We start from the raw sequence: 15221 nt of genomic DNA on the forward strand, positions 1-15221 counted from the left end.
TTTACCCTTGCACATACTCCGGTGCTGTCTTGCAGCCTCAGTCACTCTCACAGCACTCACTAGTTAGTATACCACAGGCTTAACAGCCACTGAACGTGCTCTCCCGCTCACTCTTTTATTCTCATCTCCTGTCTTCTTTGGCTTTAAGTCTTTATCAGCGGTGGTCCCTGACTTCCTCCTGTTCTCTTCCTCTGCTCTCACAGCCAGTCAGAAACCAAGGAGGGCTCACCACTCAAGCAGCTCAGCAAGTCGCCCCTCTGCAGTCCGGCTCACCGGGTCAACCAGAGACAGTCAGAGTCCGAGCAGCAGGACAACAACTCGGTGGATTCAGGCTCTGTCCCGAGAACGCAGCGGGATGCCCACAAACAGGCAACTAACGGGATGCTAACCCAAATGGACAGAGACGGGGACAGGGAGAGTGGGTCCCCCCTGAGGAAAGACACTGCCCTGGAGAATGGGGACATGGGGGACGGGAGCATGGGCGTCACTCCCCTCCTTCACACACAAAGACCCATACTGGGGAGGACAGTGGACCTACAGGAGGAGACCCCCAACGTAAACAAAGGAAGCAAGGAGGAGGGCATTGTGGAGGAGAAGGTACCGGTAAGTGTCTGTGGGGAGGGGGGGGGGGGGGGTCTCCCTAACTCTGTTACTATAAAGCTCTTACACTGAGCGACCATAGAGTTCATGTGAGTAGTGTTGGTTTTAATGCAAGTGTTTAACCTGGCATCACAGTGTCACGTTAATTTATATCCTTGTGTCAGATGTCTCAGGGCCTGTGCCCATTAGAGCCATATGCTCTCTCTGACTGACTTCACAGTACTGAAACCTCACAGCTCCTTTACTATGCGACACATCAGACCAGATATAGCCCCTTCTGCCATGCCAGAGTAGCCTGCTAGCCTTTGTCTCAGCAGTGTGTCTGGTTTCTATTGACTGAGTCTGCTGGTCATTTCCATCTAGAAGGATCCGTGAGCACCGACATGGGAAGTTTATAGGAGCATGTCAAATCTGGTGTCAAATGAATATACATATTTCAACTATTTTATTTCCTAAATATTAGGAATAAACAAAGGCTTTGATTACTGGTCAAACAGTTGGAAAGGGGTCTTAGAAAACATCTACCTGAAATTACATCAAAACACCATAATGTTGAAGTAAAAGCCAACTAATGCCAACACTTACAGTACCAGTCCAAAGTTTGGACACACCTACTCATTCAAAGGTTTTTCTTTATTTTTACTATTCTATACATTGTAGAATAATAGGGAAGACATCAAAACTATGAAATAACACATATGGAATCAAGTAGAAAACAAAAGTGTTAAACCAATCAAAATATTTTGTTATATTTGAGATTCTTCAAAGTAGTCACCCTTTGCCTTGATGACAGCTTTGCACACACTCTTGGCATTCTCTCAACCAGCTTCATGAAGAATGCTTTTCCAACAGTCTTGAAAGAGTTCCCACATATGCTGAGCACTTGTTGGCTGCTTTTCCTTTACTCTGCAGTCCAACTCATCCCAAATCATCTCAATTGGGTTGAGGTCGGGTGATTGTGGAGGCCAGGTCATCTGATGCAGCACTCCGTCACTCTCCTTTGTGAAATAGCCCTTACACAGCCTGGAGATGTGTTTTGGGTCATTGTCCTGTTGAAAAACAAATGATAGTCCCACTAAGGAAGGAAGATAATGAAAGGTCACAGAAGTAACAAGTAAAGGTAGACCTACCAATTAGTTCTAGTGTTTCTTCTGATATCAATTTGGTTTATGAATGATTAAGTGATTTAAAAAACATCTCTAACGGTATTGGTACAATTTAATTGGCGTCGTTTTTTCCTGCGGTCCCAACTGGCTTTAATTTCAAAGGTACAGTAGAGCACAGATTACTGTACTGTAAAAAAAAAGTTGAGTAGAGTATAGTTCAGTACAGTACACAGTAAAGCACACGAGTCAAGTACACCATAATGTACTGTATTGGGCGGCAGGTATCCTAGTGGTTAGAGCGTTGGACTTGAAACCGAAAGGTTGCAAGATCGAATTCCCGATCTGACAAGGTAAAAATCTGTCGTTCTGCCCCTGAACAAAGCAGTTAACCCACAGTTCCTAGGCCGTCATTTAAAATAAGAATGTGTTCTTAACTGACTTGCCTAGTTTAATCAAAGGTTAAATAAAAAATAAAAATTGTACTGTACCATAAGGAACTATTCTCTACTGTACTTAACTAGAATGTTCTGTGCTGTACTTTGATGTCTGAACTTGTAGAACATAGACATCTATGAATTTGGTCTTGTTTTTGTGGGAGAAGCTCATTAAAATAATAGCCAGTGTGTAAAATTAATAAATACACAAATATTCAAAGGAGGATATTGCATAATTCTACCTTTGTATCCTAAATAGGTACACATCACCAGGAATAGAATGACATTCATACCCAGAATTATGTATTTCTGTGTAGTACAGATCAGAGACCCATGGTGAAATTCTGTTAACGCAATTCTGTTACCAGGTGTAAATCCACTTCAAACTGTAGTTCAATAGCCAAAATGTTTTTTTTTCCAAAGTCAATGTGTCATGTCATAGCTGACATCCCAATCTTTCTGCAGACATCTTTGAATCTTCATTTTGATCATCTATTTAACAAGAGTTCTTGGCAAAAGTTGTCACATAAAACACTGAGGAAGATTTTACTGAAATTCTGTTATCAAACTTTGCATCTGCACAGTTCTTCCAGTAAATGTGTTTGTGTAAAATGTTCAGTGTAAATTGTTAAAAGTAATCTTTGTTTATAGGGTTGTATGGATTGCTAAACTTTGAAATCAATGGTTTTTTGTTTTGCATATAGTCTAAAACAAGTCTCAACATAATTCCGTTGCCCTGCTTCTACTGGGGGTTATTTTCGGGACTGGACTGAACAGATGTCAAACGCTTCAGCAGCTGAAGAATTGAGTTTGCGCCACAGTAGCCCTGTGGGAGGCCTTGCTGCTGCCTGGCCGGCTGGTATTTCTAATTATCTGGCTCTCAGATTAGTGTGTTCACTCAGCAGTGAATGAAACCCCCAATCTCTACATGGCACTGTATGAGAGGTGGAGGGCTCTAGCTAGAGTGGCTCCTATATACAATGCTTCATGGCTTATCAGTTTACTGCATCTCTGTTAGTTACTTTACATACATAGCTGGCAGAGAGCGAATAAGGTCATGGACGGTAGCAATTTTGTATATCTTTTGACGACCATTACATATTGTAGACAGAGCTAGGGGGACAGTGTGTTTTGTCAGTTTCAACAGACTGAGACAGACAAAGCTTTGCATGTGATTTTTCAAGGTGTGGAATTGAGTGTGTTTGGGTATGCTGCCAGTTAACACACTGAGAGTTAGAGTTGACTAGTAACCACATTAACAATCGGTCCATTCGTTAGAATTTTGGGTAGAGAGTTCAAGGAATGACTGCTTTGGGGTAGAATAGTTGTTGTACTCTTGGCATCAAATACAGTAGATGGCTTGAATGTTAAAGTAACTGTCCAATGAAAATCTCACTTTTAAAATATTCTGTTAACTCATACCCAAATAATGTTGTTGACTCATCCTATGCTCATATTTGTGGCCAAAGCATACATTTGAGAAGAAAAAAAACCCCTCAAACAGACAGTTTCAAAGTAATGCATATGAGAATAAATATTCGTACAGGAAGTAACACAGAGTAAGAGAACATTCCACTTGAACAATAATTGTGGGATACACACAATCCATCCATATCAATGAATAGAGGAAGCGAACATTCTTTCATTCTCTGTCCAGCTCTAACAATCAGTTGGGAACATATTCCCTAGTTTCCTGCAGAATCTTGATTTCTGAGTACACTGAATATCCAAAAGTATGTGGACACTCATTCAAATTTGTGGCTTCGGATAAATCGAGCACACAGCCATGCAATCTCCATAGACAAACATTGGCAGTAGAATGGCCTTACTGAAGAGCTCACTGACTTTCAACGTGGCACCGTCACAAGATGCCACCTTTCCAACAAGTCTGTTCGTCAAATTTCTGCCCCTCTAGAGCTGCCGCTTCAACTGTAAGTGCTGTTGTTATAAAGTGAAAATATCTAGGAGCAACAACGGCTCACCGCGAAGTGGTAGGCCCCACAAGCTCTAAGAACGGTACCGCTGAAGTGCGTAGCGCATAAAAATTGTCTTTCCTGGGTAGCAACACTCACTACCGAGTTCCAAACTGCCTGGAAGCAACGTCAGCACAATAACTGTTTGTCTGGAGCTTAATGAAATGGGTTTCCATATCCGAGCAGCCGCACACAAGCCTAAGATCACCATGCGCAATGCCAAGCATCGGCTGGAGTGGTGTAAAGCTCGCCGCCATTGGACTCACCATCTGACAGTCCGACGGATGAATCTGGGTTTGGCGGATGCCAGGAGAACGCTACCTGACCGAATGCATAGTGCCAACTGTAAAGTTTTGTGGAGGAGGGAATAATGGTTTGGGGCTGTTTTTCATGGTTCGGTCTAGGCCCCTTAGTTCCAGTGAAGGGAACTTCTGGCAACAGTTTGGGGAAGGCCCTTTCCTGTTTCGGCATGACAATAACCCTGTGCACAAAGTTCCATACATAAATAGTTTGTCGAGATCGGTGTGGAAGAACTTGACTGGCCTGCATAGAGCCCTGACCTCAACCCCATCCAACACCTTTGGGATTAATTGGAACGCCGACTGCGAGCCAGGCCTAATCATCCAACATCAGTGCCCGACCTCACTAATGCTCTTGTGGCTGAATGAAAGCAAGTCTCTGCAGCAATGTCCCAACATCTAGTGGAAAGTCTTCCCAGAAGAATGGAGGCTGTTATAGCAGCAAAGGGGGGCCAACTCCATATTAATACCCATGGTTTTGGAATGAGATGTTCGACGAGCAGTTGTCCATATACTTTTGGTCATGTAGTATTAGTGTGTTTTATAAACTGTACTGTATTGAGTGGTTTCTCTCACACAAAACACTCAGAGACTGTCAATAGTAGTTCTCTCTTTGTTGATTGGTGTCATTTCCCTTCTAGCCTTTCATTTCCTCTCCTGATAGGCTCCCCCACCCCACAGTCACACACGCACACACACACACATACTCCACAATGTCCCCGTACACATCCATAATATCCCAATACACACAGGCACACATACTACAGTATGCCCAGACATCACTCCTCAATCAAAAGGAATGAATGAGTCCTTAATTAAAATGAACATAGAACATAGTTGAAGCACAAACATTTGATTAAAGCGATACTGTTGTAGATCTCTATGGGGAAGTGTGTGTTGGCCAGTAAGGCCTGGCCAGTGTTCACACTCAGTAGTGCTTTGTCAGGGTCTCCTTACACCACTATGACCACAATAGTCCTGGGTGCTTGTGTGTGTGTGTGTGTGTGTGTGGTAAGCTCATGGTTATACTCAAATCAAATCAAATTGTATTTGTCACATGTGCCGAATACAACAGGTGTACATGTAGGTAGGGGTAGCAGCAGTGTAAAAACAAAGGGGGGCATTTGATTAATTGTTCAGCAGTCTTATACCTTGGACCTAGACTTAGCTCTCCGGTACCGCTTGCCTATGACTTGGGTGACTGGAGTCTTTGACAATTTTTTGGGCCTTCCTCCGACACCGGCTAGTATATAGGTCCTGGATGGCAGGAAGCTTGGCCCCAGTGATGTACTGGGCCATACGCACTACCCTCTGTAGTGCCTTACGGTCGGATGCCGAGCAGTTGCCATACCAGGCGGTGATACAACCCGTCACAGGATGCTTTCGATGGTGCAGCTGTAGAACCTTTTGAGGATCTGGGGACCCATGCCAAATCTTTTCAGAATGGGGCAGCCTGTTCTGTTCCGAAGGCAGTAGGCAGAGGCCGCGGTTATTTGGCTGGCCATTTACCATCATCCAAAATTCCATGACTGTCACAGCCCTGACGGGAACCTAGCGCAGCATGGGAATCATACACATGAGGACAATGTGGGAGGGAAAGCTGAATTACACTGTGGGCATGACCTCAGAGTTCAACTTCTTCTTCACTATACTCCCAATTGTCTAACCTGTCTTTGAACTGTCTTTGTCCATTATTCTTTGGCGAGAGGCCCTTAAGATCTCCTCTAGTTATAGGAACATAATCTATGTACATACTGTATGCATTTCCCCAAATCATCCCACAGCCACAGCTCTCTCTTCTGTGTTTCAGGAGACCAATGAACAAAAGCTGTACAAGATCGCTACTGAGCTCCTGAAGACAGAGAGGGCCTACGTCACGCGGCTCAACTTGCTGGACCAGGTGAGTGTGTTCAGCTGTCCGTCCAGGGTCCTGTCACTTTAGGGTCCTGTTCAGTATGTAGCAGTGGTGGAAAAAGTACCCAATTGTCATACTTGAGTAAAAGTTTTAAAAAATGAAAGTCGCCCAGTGAAATCCTACTTGAGTAAAAGTATAAAAGTATTTGGTTTTAAATACAGTGCCTTGCGAAAGTATTCAGCCCCCTTGAACTTTGCGACCTTTTGCCACATTTCAGGCTTCAAACATAAAGATATAAAACTGTATTTTTTTGTGAAGAATCAACAACAAGTGGGACACAATCATGAAGTGGAACGACATTTATTGGATATTTCAAACTTTTTTAACAAATCAAAAACTGAAAAATTGGGCGTGCAAAATTATTCAGCCCCTTTACTTTCAGTGCAGCAAACTCTCTCCAGAAGTTCAGTGAGGATCTCTGAATGATCCAATGTTGACCTAAATGACTAATGATGATAAATACAATCCACCTGTGTGTAATCAAGTCTCCGTATAAATGCACCTGCACTGTGATAGTCTCAGAGGTCCGTTAAAAGCGCAGAGAGCATCATGAAGAACAAGGAACACACCAGGCAGGTCCGAGATACTGTTGTGAAGAAGTTTAAAGCCGGATTTGGATACAAAAAGATTTCCCAAGCTTTAAACATCCCAAGGAGCACTGTGCAAGCGATAATATTGAAATGGAAGGAGTATCAGACCACTGCAAATCTACCAAGACCTGGCCGTCCCTCTAAACTTTCAGCTCATACAAGGAGAAGACGGATCAGAGATGCAGCCAAGAGGCCCATGATCACTCTGGATGAACTGCAGAGGTCTACAGCTGAGGTGGGAGACTCTGTCCATAGGACAACAATCAGTCATATATTGCACAAATCTGGCCTTTATGGAAGAGTGGCAAGAAGAAAGCCATTTCTTAAAGATATCCATAAAAAGTGTTGTTTAAAGTTTGCCACAAGCCACCTGGGAGACACACCAAACATGTGGAAGAAGGTGCTCTGGTCAGATGAAACCAAAATTGAACTTTTTGGCAACAATGCAAAACGTTATGTTTGGCGTAAAAGCAACACAGCCCATCACCCTGAACACACCATCCCCACTGTCAAACATGGTGGTGGCAGCATCATGGTTTGGGCTTGCTTTTCTTCAGCAGGGACAGGGAAGATGGTTAAAATTGATGGGAAGATGGATGGAGCCAAATACAGGACCATTCTGGAAGAAAACCTAATGGAGTCTGCAAAAGACCTGAGACTGGGACGGAGATTTGTCTTCCAACAAGACAATGATCCAAAACATAAAGCAAAATCTACAATGGAATGGTTCAAAAATAAACATATCCAGGTGTTAGAATGGCCAAGTCAAAGTCCAGACCTGAATCCAATCGAGAATCTGTGGAAAGAACTGAAAACTGCTGTTCACAAATGCTCTCCATCCAACCTCACTGAGCTCGAGCTGTTTTGCAAGGAGGAATGGGAAAAAATGTCAGTCTCTCAATGTGCAAAACTGATAGAGACATACCCCAAGCGACTTACAGCTGTAATCGCAGCAAAAGGTGGCGCTACAAAGTATTAACTTAAGGGGGCTGAATAATTTTGCACGCCCAATTTTTCCGTTTTTGATTTGTTAAAAAAGTTTGAAATATCCAATAAATGTCGTTCCACTTCATGATTGTGTCCCACTTGTTGTTGATTCTTCACAAAAAATACAGTTTTATATCTTTATGTTTGAAGCCTGAAATGTGGCAAAAGGTCGCAAAGTTCAAGGGGGCCGAATACTTTCGCAAGGCACTGTATACTTAAGTATCAAAAGTAAAAGTAGAGTTTAAATCGTTTCAAATTCCTTATATTAAGAAAACCAGATGGCACCATGTTCTTATTTACGGATAGCCAGGGGCACGCTCCAACACTCATTTACAAACAAAGCATGTCTTTAGTGAGTCCACCAGATCAGAAGCAGTAGGGATGACCAGGAATGTTCTCTTGATAAGTGTGTGAATTAGACCATTTTCCTGTCCTGCTAAGCATTTTAAATGTAACAAGTACTTTTGGGTGTCAGAGATAATGTATGGAGTAGAAAGAAATACATTATTTTCTTTAGGAATGTAGTGAAGTAAAAGTTGTCAAACATATACACTACAGTTCAAAAGTTTGGGGTCACTTAGACATTTCCTTGTTTTTGAAAGAAAATCACTTTTTTGTCCATTAAAATAACATCAAATTGATCAGAAATACAGAGTAGACATTAATGTTGTAAATGACTATTGTAGCTGGAAACGGCCAATTTTTTTTTTTTATGGAATATCTACATAGGCGTAGAGAGGCCTATTATCAGCAACCATCAATCCTGTGTTCCAATTGCACGTTGTGTTAGCTAATCCAAGTTTAGCATTTTAAAAGGCTAAGTGAGCATTAGAAAACCATTTTGCAATTATGTTAGCACAGTTGAAAACTGTTGTTCTGAATAAAGAAGCAATTAAACTGGCCTTCTTTAGACTAGTTGAGTATCTGGAGCATCAGCATTTGTGGGTTCGATTACAGGCTCAAAATGGCCAGAAACAAATACATTTCTTCTGAAACTCGTCAGTTTATTCTTGTTCTGAGAAATGAAGGCTATTCCATGCGAGAAATTGCCAAGAAACGGAAGATCTTGTACAATGCTGTGTACTACTCCCTTCACAGAACAGTGCAAACTTGCTCTAACCAGAATAGAAAAAGGAGTGGGAGGCCCCGGTGCACAACTGAGCAAGAGGACAAGTACATTAGTGTCTAGTTTGAGAAACAGACGCCTCACAAGTCCTCAACTGGCAGCTTCATTAAGTAGTACCCGCAAAACACCAGTCTCAACAGTGAAGAGGCGAGTCTGGGATGCTGGCCTTGCTGATAATGGGCCTCTGTATGCCTATGTAGACATTCCATAAAAAATCAGCAGTTTCCAGCTACAATTTACAACATTAACAATGTCTACACTGTATTTCTGATCAATTTGATGTTATGTTAATGGACAAAAATGCGCTTTTCTTTAAAAAACAGGGACATTTCTAAGTGACCCCAAACTTTTGAACAGTAGTGTAAATAGAGAAGTAAAGTACAGATACCCCCAAGAAATACTTAACTCGTACTTGTATTTTTACTTAAGTACTTTACACAACTGGTCGGTAGAAAATGTTTTGTAACTGTGAGAAACAGGGAGGTATTACCTAAACTTGTCCAATAACAGAATGTGTTGATACGGTGTGTCCCACTGAACACTGGCCTAGGTCTACCTCAGAATGAAAAGAAAGCCGTGTTCATTATTATGATCGATTCAGTGTGGTTTAACTCACCTCGCCATGTTGTTGTGCCACCATGCAGGTGTTCTGTGCCAAGCTGACGGAGGAAGCTCTAAAGGGCACATTCCCAGTGGACGTGGTGAAGAACATCTTCTCCAACATCTCCTCCATCAACACCTTCCACAACCAGTTTCTCCTGCCTGACCTGGAGAAACGCATGGGAGAATGGTGAGCTTCACATGACTGGCCAGTGGCCACAGATTCAGTGTACAAACTCGCAGATCTCGCCTTTTTGAGAATGCAATAAAATGCAATAGCTAAATCCCACTTCTGACTCATTCAGAATCACTCTGACACATTTACAGTATTTGTGTAATCTAGATGAAGTAAGAACACCATTTATCATCAAATAGAGAAGTTGTGGTCTGTCGTTTGGAATGTCCCGATTGAACTGTGATCAAAGCCTAGATTCAATCAAATCAAGCGATAGCAGACACCTGCATAGTGGATGTTTTGGCGGTCGGAGGTGGAACTGCGTTGGAGCCGTCAAATCGGTGAGCAGCTGCTCTTGCGATCATTGTTTACGAAGCCACACCCGCCCCACTCGCGGAGAAGAAAGTGATAGAAAGTGTAGTCCTATATAGAAGTAATTACGCTCAAATTGAAAAATCATTCAACAAAGCCATGTGACTTTCTAGCATCCTAATGGAGGTGTAGATTACATCTCACATTCTTTGTGTTCAAACCTGTAAACCAGGCTGCATGTGATTTCTGTGCTACATGCAGCCAATGGCAATGTCTGCTTTAGGTATAATGCCGGGAGCCACTTGTGGATTTCACAGCTCTAACACAGTTCCACCTCTGATACCGCCAAAACAACCGCTATGCGAATGTCGGCTAAAGCGAATCTGATTGAATAGAGCCCGAAATGAGTCAAACCCCACTTAACCCACCACATAATTTGAGTTGAGTAATATTTGGTGGAGATGTTGATCAAAGGAGATTACAACCTATATTCAACCACTCAAAAAGACAGCCAAAAGTTAGTCGAATTTCCAATGTGTTATCACTATGCTTTCAACCATCTAAAAGCACAACCAAATTCCAATGGAAGAACAATGTCTGTTTTTTGGTTTAGTTGTCACCCAAATGTCTATCACTGCACGTTCAACCATTTAAAAGCACGGCGAAGTTCAAATGGGAATACAACGTCAGATATTGAGTTTATTTATACAACAGATGAATGTGTTATCCCTGTGCTTCTTCTAATAGCACAACCAAATTACCTGGATTGCTGTTGAGATTACAAAGTACATGGTGCAAGTGATCAATGCCTTTCGAGATTCTGCACAGATTATTACAGTAATTGTGAAGATCTCCACAGACCTGTGTAGAGTCATGCATGCTCTCTTGAACGTGCATTTATTTCATATAAGAATATGTCTACAAATTAATCATTGATGTGTTGCATTCACCTCTATCTCCACCAAAAATGTCAATGAAAGAATGACTAAATCTAATAAAATGTTAATGCGCTTTAAATAATGTTTGATTTGATTTAGTCCTATTCTTTAACTTCAATTGTTAATTATTATTATTTTGTAGACAAACTTGAATTAGAAGCCAGACTAAGTCAGTGGCACAGATTGAACTAACCAAGCAGAAGATACATCTCCTTTAAATGTTAATATTTGGTTGCACTGAGAATTAAACACAATTCAATACCACTAAATATCATCATTACATTTAAAATCAACCAGAGCTTGAAACCCGAGGCCTATTTTATTGTCTATTTTTAGTTGAATTCTGGGTTGAATTGAAGCAATAGCATCATTGATGATATAATGATTGATAAAGTATGGTCACGTTTCATTTGCTCTGTTAAACCTACCCTTTGAAATGGCTTCGATAGCAACAGCTACAATATGTAACTTTTTGGGTGACCCGACCAAATTCACATAGAAATGTATGTTATAGATCTGTCATTCTCATTGAATGCAAGTCTGAGAAGCGGTAGATCTGTTAAATGTGCTCTATGCTTCCCGTTGTAAAGTTTTGTTTTTGCATCTCTTAGTTTCGGTTTTGTACACCAGCTTCAAACAGCTGAAAATACAATATTTTTTGGTTATGGAAAATATATTTCACAGCGGTTTAGATGGTACAATGATTATATACACTATGCTTGCTTGTTTTTTTTGTGTTTTTTTTTGTGTGAATTTTACCCCTTTTTCTCCCCAATTTCGTGGTATCCAATTGTTTTAGTAGCTACTATCTTGTCTCATCGCTACAACTCCCTTACGGGCTTGGGAGAGACGAAGGTTGAAAGTCCTCCGATACACAACCCAAACAAGCCGCACTGCTTCTTAACACAGCGCCATCCAACCCGGAAGCCAACCGCACCAATGTGTCGGAGGAAACACTGTGCACCTGGCAACCTTGGTTAGCGCGCACTGCGCCCGGCCCACCACAGAGGTCGCTGGTGCGCGATGAGACAAGGATTTCCCTACCGGCCAAACCCTCCCTAACCCGGACGACGCTAGGCCAATTGTGCGTCGCCCCACGGACCTCCCGGTCGCGGCCGGTTACGACAGAGCCTGGGCGCGAATCCAGAGTCTCTGGTGGCGCTGCAGTACAGCGTCCTTAACCACTGCGCCACCCGGGAGGCCCCCTATGCTTGCTTGTTTTGTCACAAACTGAAATTAAGTGCATTAGAATTTTAGTAAACAGGAAATGGCTGAGCGATTTCTGCATATTGCATCTTTAACCTACTGTATTTCATTTTAAAGTGGAGATCTCTCAACAATAATTCTCAAGATAGGACATTGGTATTAGTCAGTGACATATCATAGCTCAACAGGGCTGGGCTTGGTTAAAACCCTGGATGGGAGAGCAATGGGTTAGCTGTAGATAGATCAATTCTCCAGTAGGAGGAGCTATCCACCCTATTGTTATTTTTTTCTGATAGTGGATATAACTTTGTATCTTTAAAACAATGTCAGACGTTGAAGCAGCGTTCATTCAACCACTTTGTGCCCAGTGGGTCTCTAGTTGGAGTTCCAGGGCTGAGAGATGGTTACCTTATGGTTCCTATCTAACTGGCACCTCTCCCTCCCTCCCTACAGGGAGTCTACCCCTCGCTTAGGAGACATCCTGCAGAATCTCACACCCTTCCTGAAGATGTACGCTGAGTATGTGAAGAACTTTGACAATGCAATGGAGCTGCTGAAACAGTGGACGGACCGCTCGCCACAGTTCAAAGCCATCATCCAGGACATACAGGTACTAGCGTAGATTCTGAACACTGGCCTAATTCAGAAGTGCACAGGTCTGCAGTTGTGGATTAACAAATGAGTTGTATAGGAATTACATTGTCATGACATGGCCCTTTCTGGGTGTAGATCGTGGCTTCCCCCTCTCTCACTCTCTCCTACGCCCAGCTTCTGTTATCTCAGGTCGTAAATTCCTGGCAGAGACGCTCTCCCCCTTTCCATGCAGAGAGAGAGAGACCACAGAGTGAACAAAGGATTTCAAGTGTCCGGACTCCTAAATCCCCAAAATGGGAAAGATTTAACTATATGTCCACTTGTGAGAATGTGGGAAGGGTCCATGGACACTTAAGGGACAGTTATGTTGAGTGTGTTTCATTTGGTGACCTCACGAAGGACAGGAAACGCATAACTATATCTCTGAATGTGTACATTTCTCAATTATGGTGTTTGTATTAGAGGTCGACCGATTAATCAGCATGGCCGATTAATTAGGGCCGATTTCAAGTTTCATAACAATCAGTAATCGGCATTTTTGGATGCTGATCATGACCGATTACATTGCATTCCACGAGGAAACTGCGTGGCAGGCTGACCACCTGTTATGCGAGTGCAGCAAGGAGCCAAGGTAAGTTTCTAGCTAGCATTAAACTTATCTTAGAAAAAACAATCAATTTTCACATAATCACTAGTTAACTACACATGGTTGATGATATTACTAGGTTAACTACCTTGCCCTGCATTGCACATAATCAATGCGGTGCCTGTTAATTTATCATCGAATCACAGCCTTCTTCGCCAAACGGGGGATGATTTAACAAAAGCGCATTCGTGAAAAAAGCACAATCGTTGCACGAATGTACCTAACCATAAGCAGCAATGCCTTTCTTAAAATCAATACACAGAGGTATATATTTTTAAACCTGCATATTTAGTTAGACTTAGGGTTGCTGCCCATATGATAAAATACGTAATGGTTCCGTATTTCACTGAAAGAATAAACATTTTGTTTTCGAAATGATAGTTTCCGGATTTGACCATATTAATGACCAACGGTTTGTATTTCTGTGTTTATTATATTATAATTACGTCTATGGTTTTGATGGAGTAGTCTGACTGAGCGGTGATAGGCAGCAGCAGGCTCGTAAGCATTCATTCAAACTTTACTGCGTTTGCCAGCAGCTCTTAGCAATGCTTGCTTCACAGCACTGTTTATGACTTCAAGCCTATCAACTCCCGAGATTAGGCTGGCAATACTAAAGTGTCTATAAGAACATCCAATAGACAAAGGTATATGAAATACAAATGGTATAGAGAGAAATAGTTGATGCGTCATAATTCCAAAAACTACAACCTAAAACTTCTTAACTGGGAATATTGAACCACCAACTTTCATAAGTTCTCATGTTCTGAGCAAGGAATTTAAACGTTAGCTTTGTTACATGGCACCTTTACTTCTCCAACACTCTGTTTTTGCATTATTTAAACCAAATTGAGCATGTTTCATTATTTATTTGAGACTGAATAGATTTTATGTATTATATTAAGCTAAAAGTAAAAGTTCAGTATTGTTGTAATTGTCATTATTACAAATATATATATATATATATATAAGCAGATGCCGATTAATCGGCCTATTTTAATTTATTAAAATATATATATAAAAATCGTCCGATTTTAATCGGTATCTGCTTTTTTTGGTCCTCCAATCGGTATCGGCGTTGAAAAATCATATTCGGTCGGCCTCTAGTTTGCATCTAATTGTTGTATAAAATGAATGAGTAAAGATGAAACTATTTATGAAATGATGTAATGTGATGTTAAACCTTTAATTTTGAGAGAATTGTATTGCCTGTAAAGTTTAACTTGTCAGCGGCCACGCCCCCGTGAGCACAGACATGATCTGGTGTTATGGAACTGCCCTCTTCTAACTGTTACGAATAAAAGCCCCTCCTAAAATCCCCCCCAAAAATATTCAGACTAAGCAAACCCACAGCGTGAGCTGTGATTGCGAATAGTTAAGACCACGCATACCTCGGTGTAAGCTGAGGTGGCACAGGTTTGATTACCAAAACTAGAAAACTATACCACGTGAAGCTATCCTGGGATGCGAATACCGACAACCGACGAAATATCTACTCTAAGAACAATGGACGCCTGACGTATCCATTACAACAGACACTATCAGGAGCCGCCGATAGAGCAACCACCATGAATAACCAGAGACTCTAATGAACTGACTCTCCCGCAGACTGTCCAACGATTCCAACAGAGAAGACAACGACATATGGGCGTAACTATATTAATTGCAATTATTCCAGAATGAGCGAGCGTTCATGTGCAAAGGATTAGCATTTCAATTA

General features: G+C 41.8%; 1 protein-coding gene across 11 annotated transcripts in view; it reads left to right on the top strand.

The window, feature by feature from the left end:
• fgd4a (FYVE, RhoGEF and PH domain containing 4a) overlaps window positions 1-15221 on the top strand; it is a 115149-nt gene that overhangs the window by 93767 nt on the left and 6161 nt on the right. For all 11 annotated transcript variants that reach the window (XM_021601933.3, XM_021601950.3, XM_021601923.3 and 8 more), the window contains 4 exons: window positions 204-603; window positions 6223-6312; window positions 9675-9820; window positions 12715-12871. In XM_021601933.3, the coding sequence (XP_021457608.2) occupies window positions 204-603; window positions 6223-6312; window positions 9675-9820; window positions 12715-12871 (793 nt within the window). The remainder of the gene's footprint in view (window positions 1-203; window positions 604-6222; window positions 6313-9674; window positions 9821-12714; window positions 12872-15221) is intronic.

This window comes from Oncorhynchus mykiss, chromosome 1 (assembly GCF_057628025.1).
Source record: "Oncorhynchus mykiss isolate SJ-2025 chromosome 1, ASM5762802v1, whole genome shotgun sequence".
Lineage (NCBI taxonomy): Eukaryota > Metazoa > Chordata > Actinopteri > Salmoniformes > Salmonidae > Oncorhynchus > Oncorhynchus mykiss.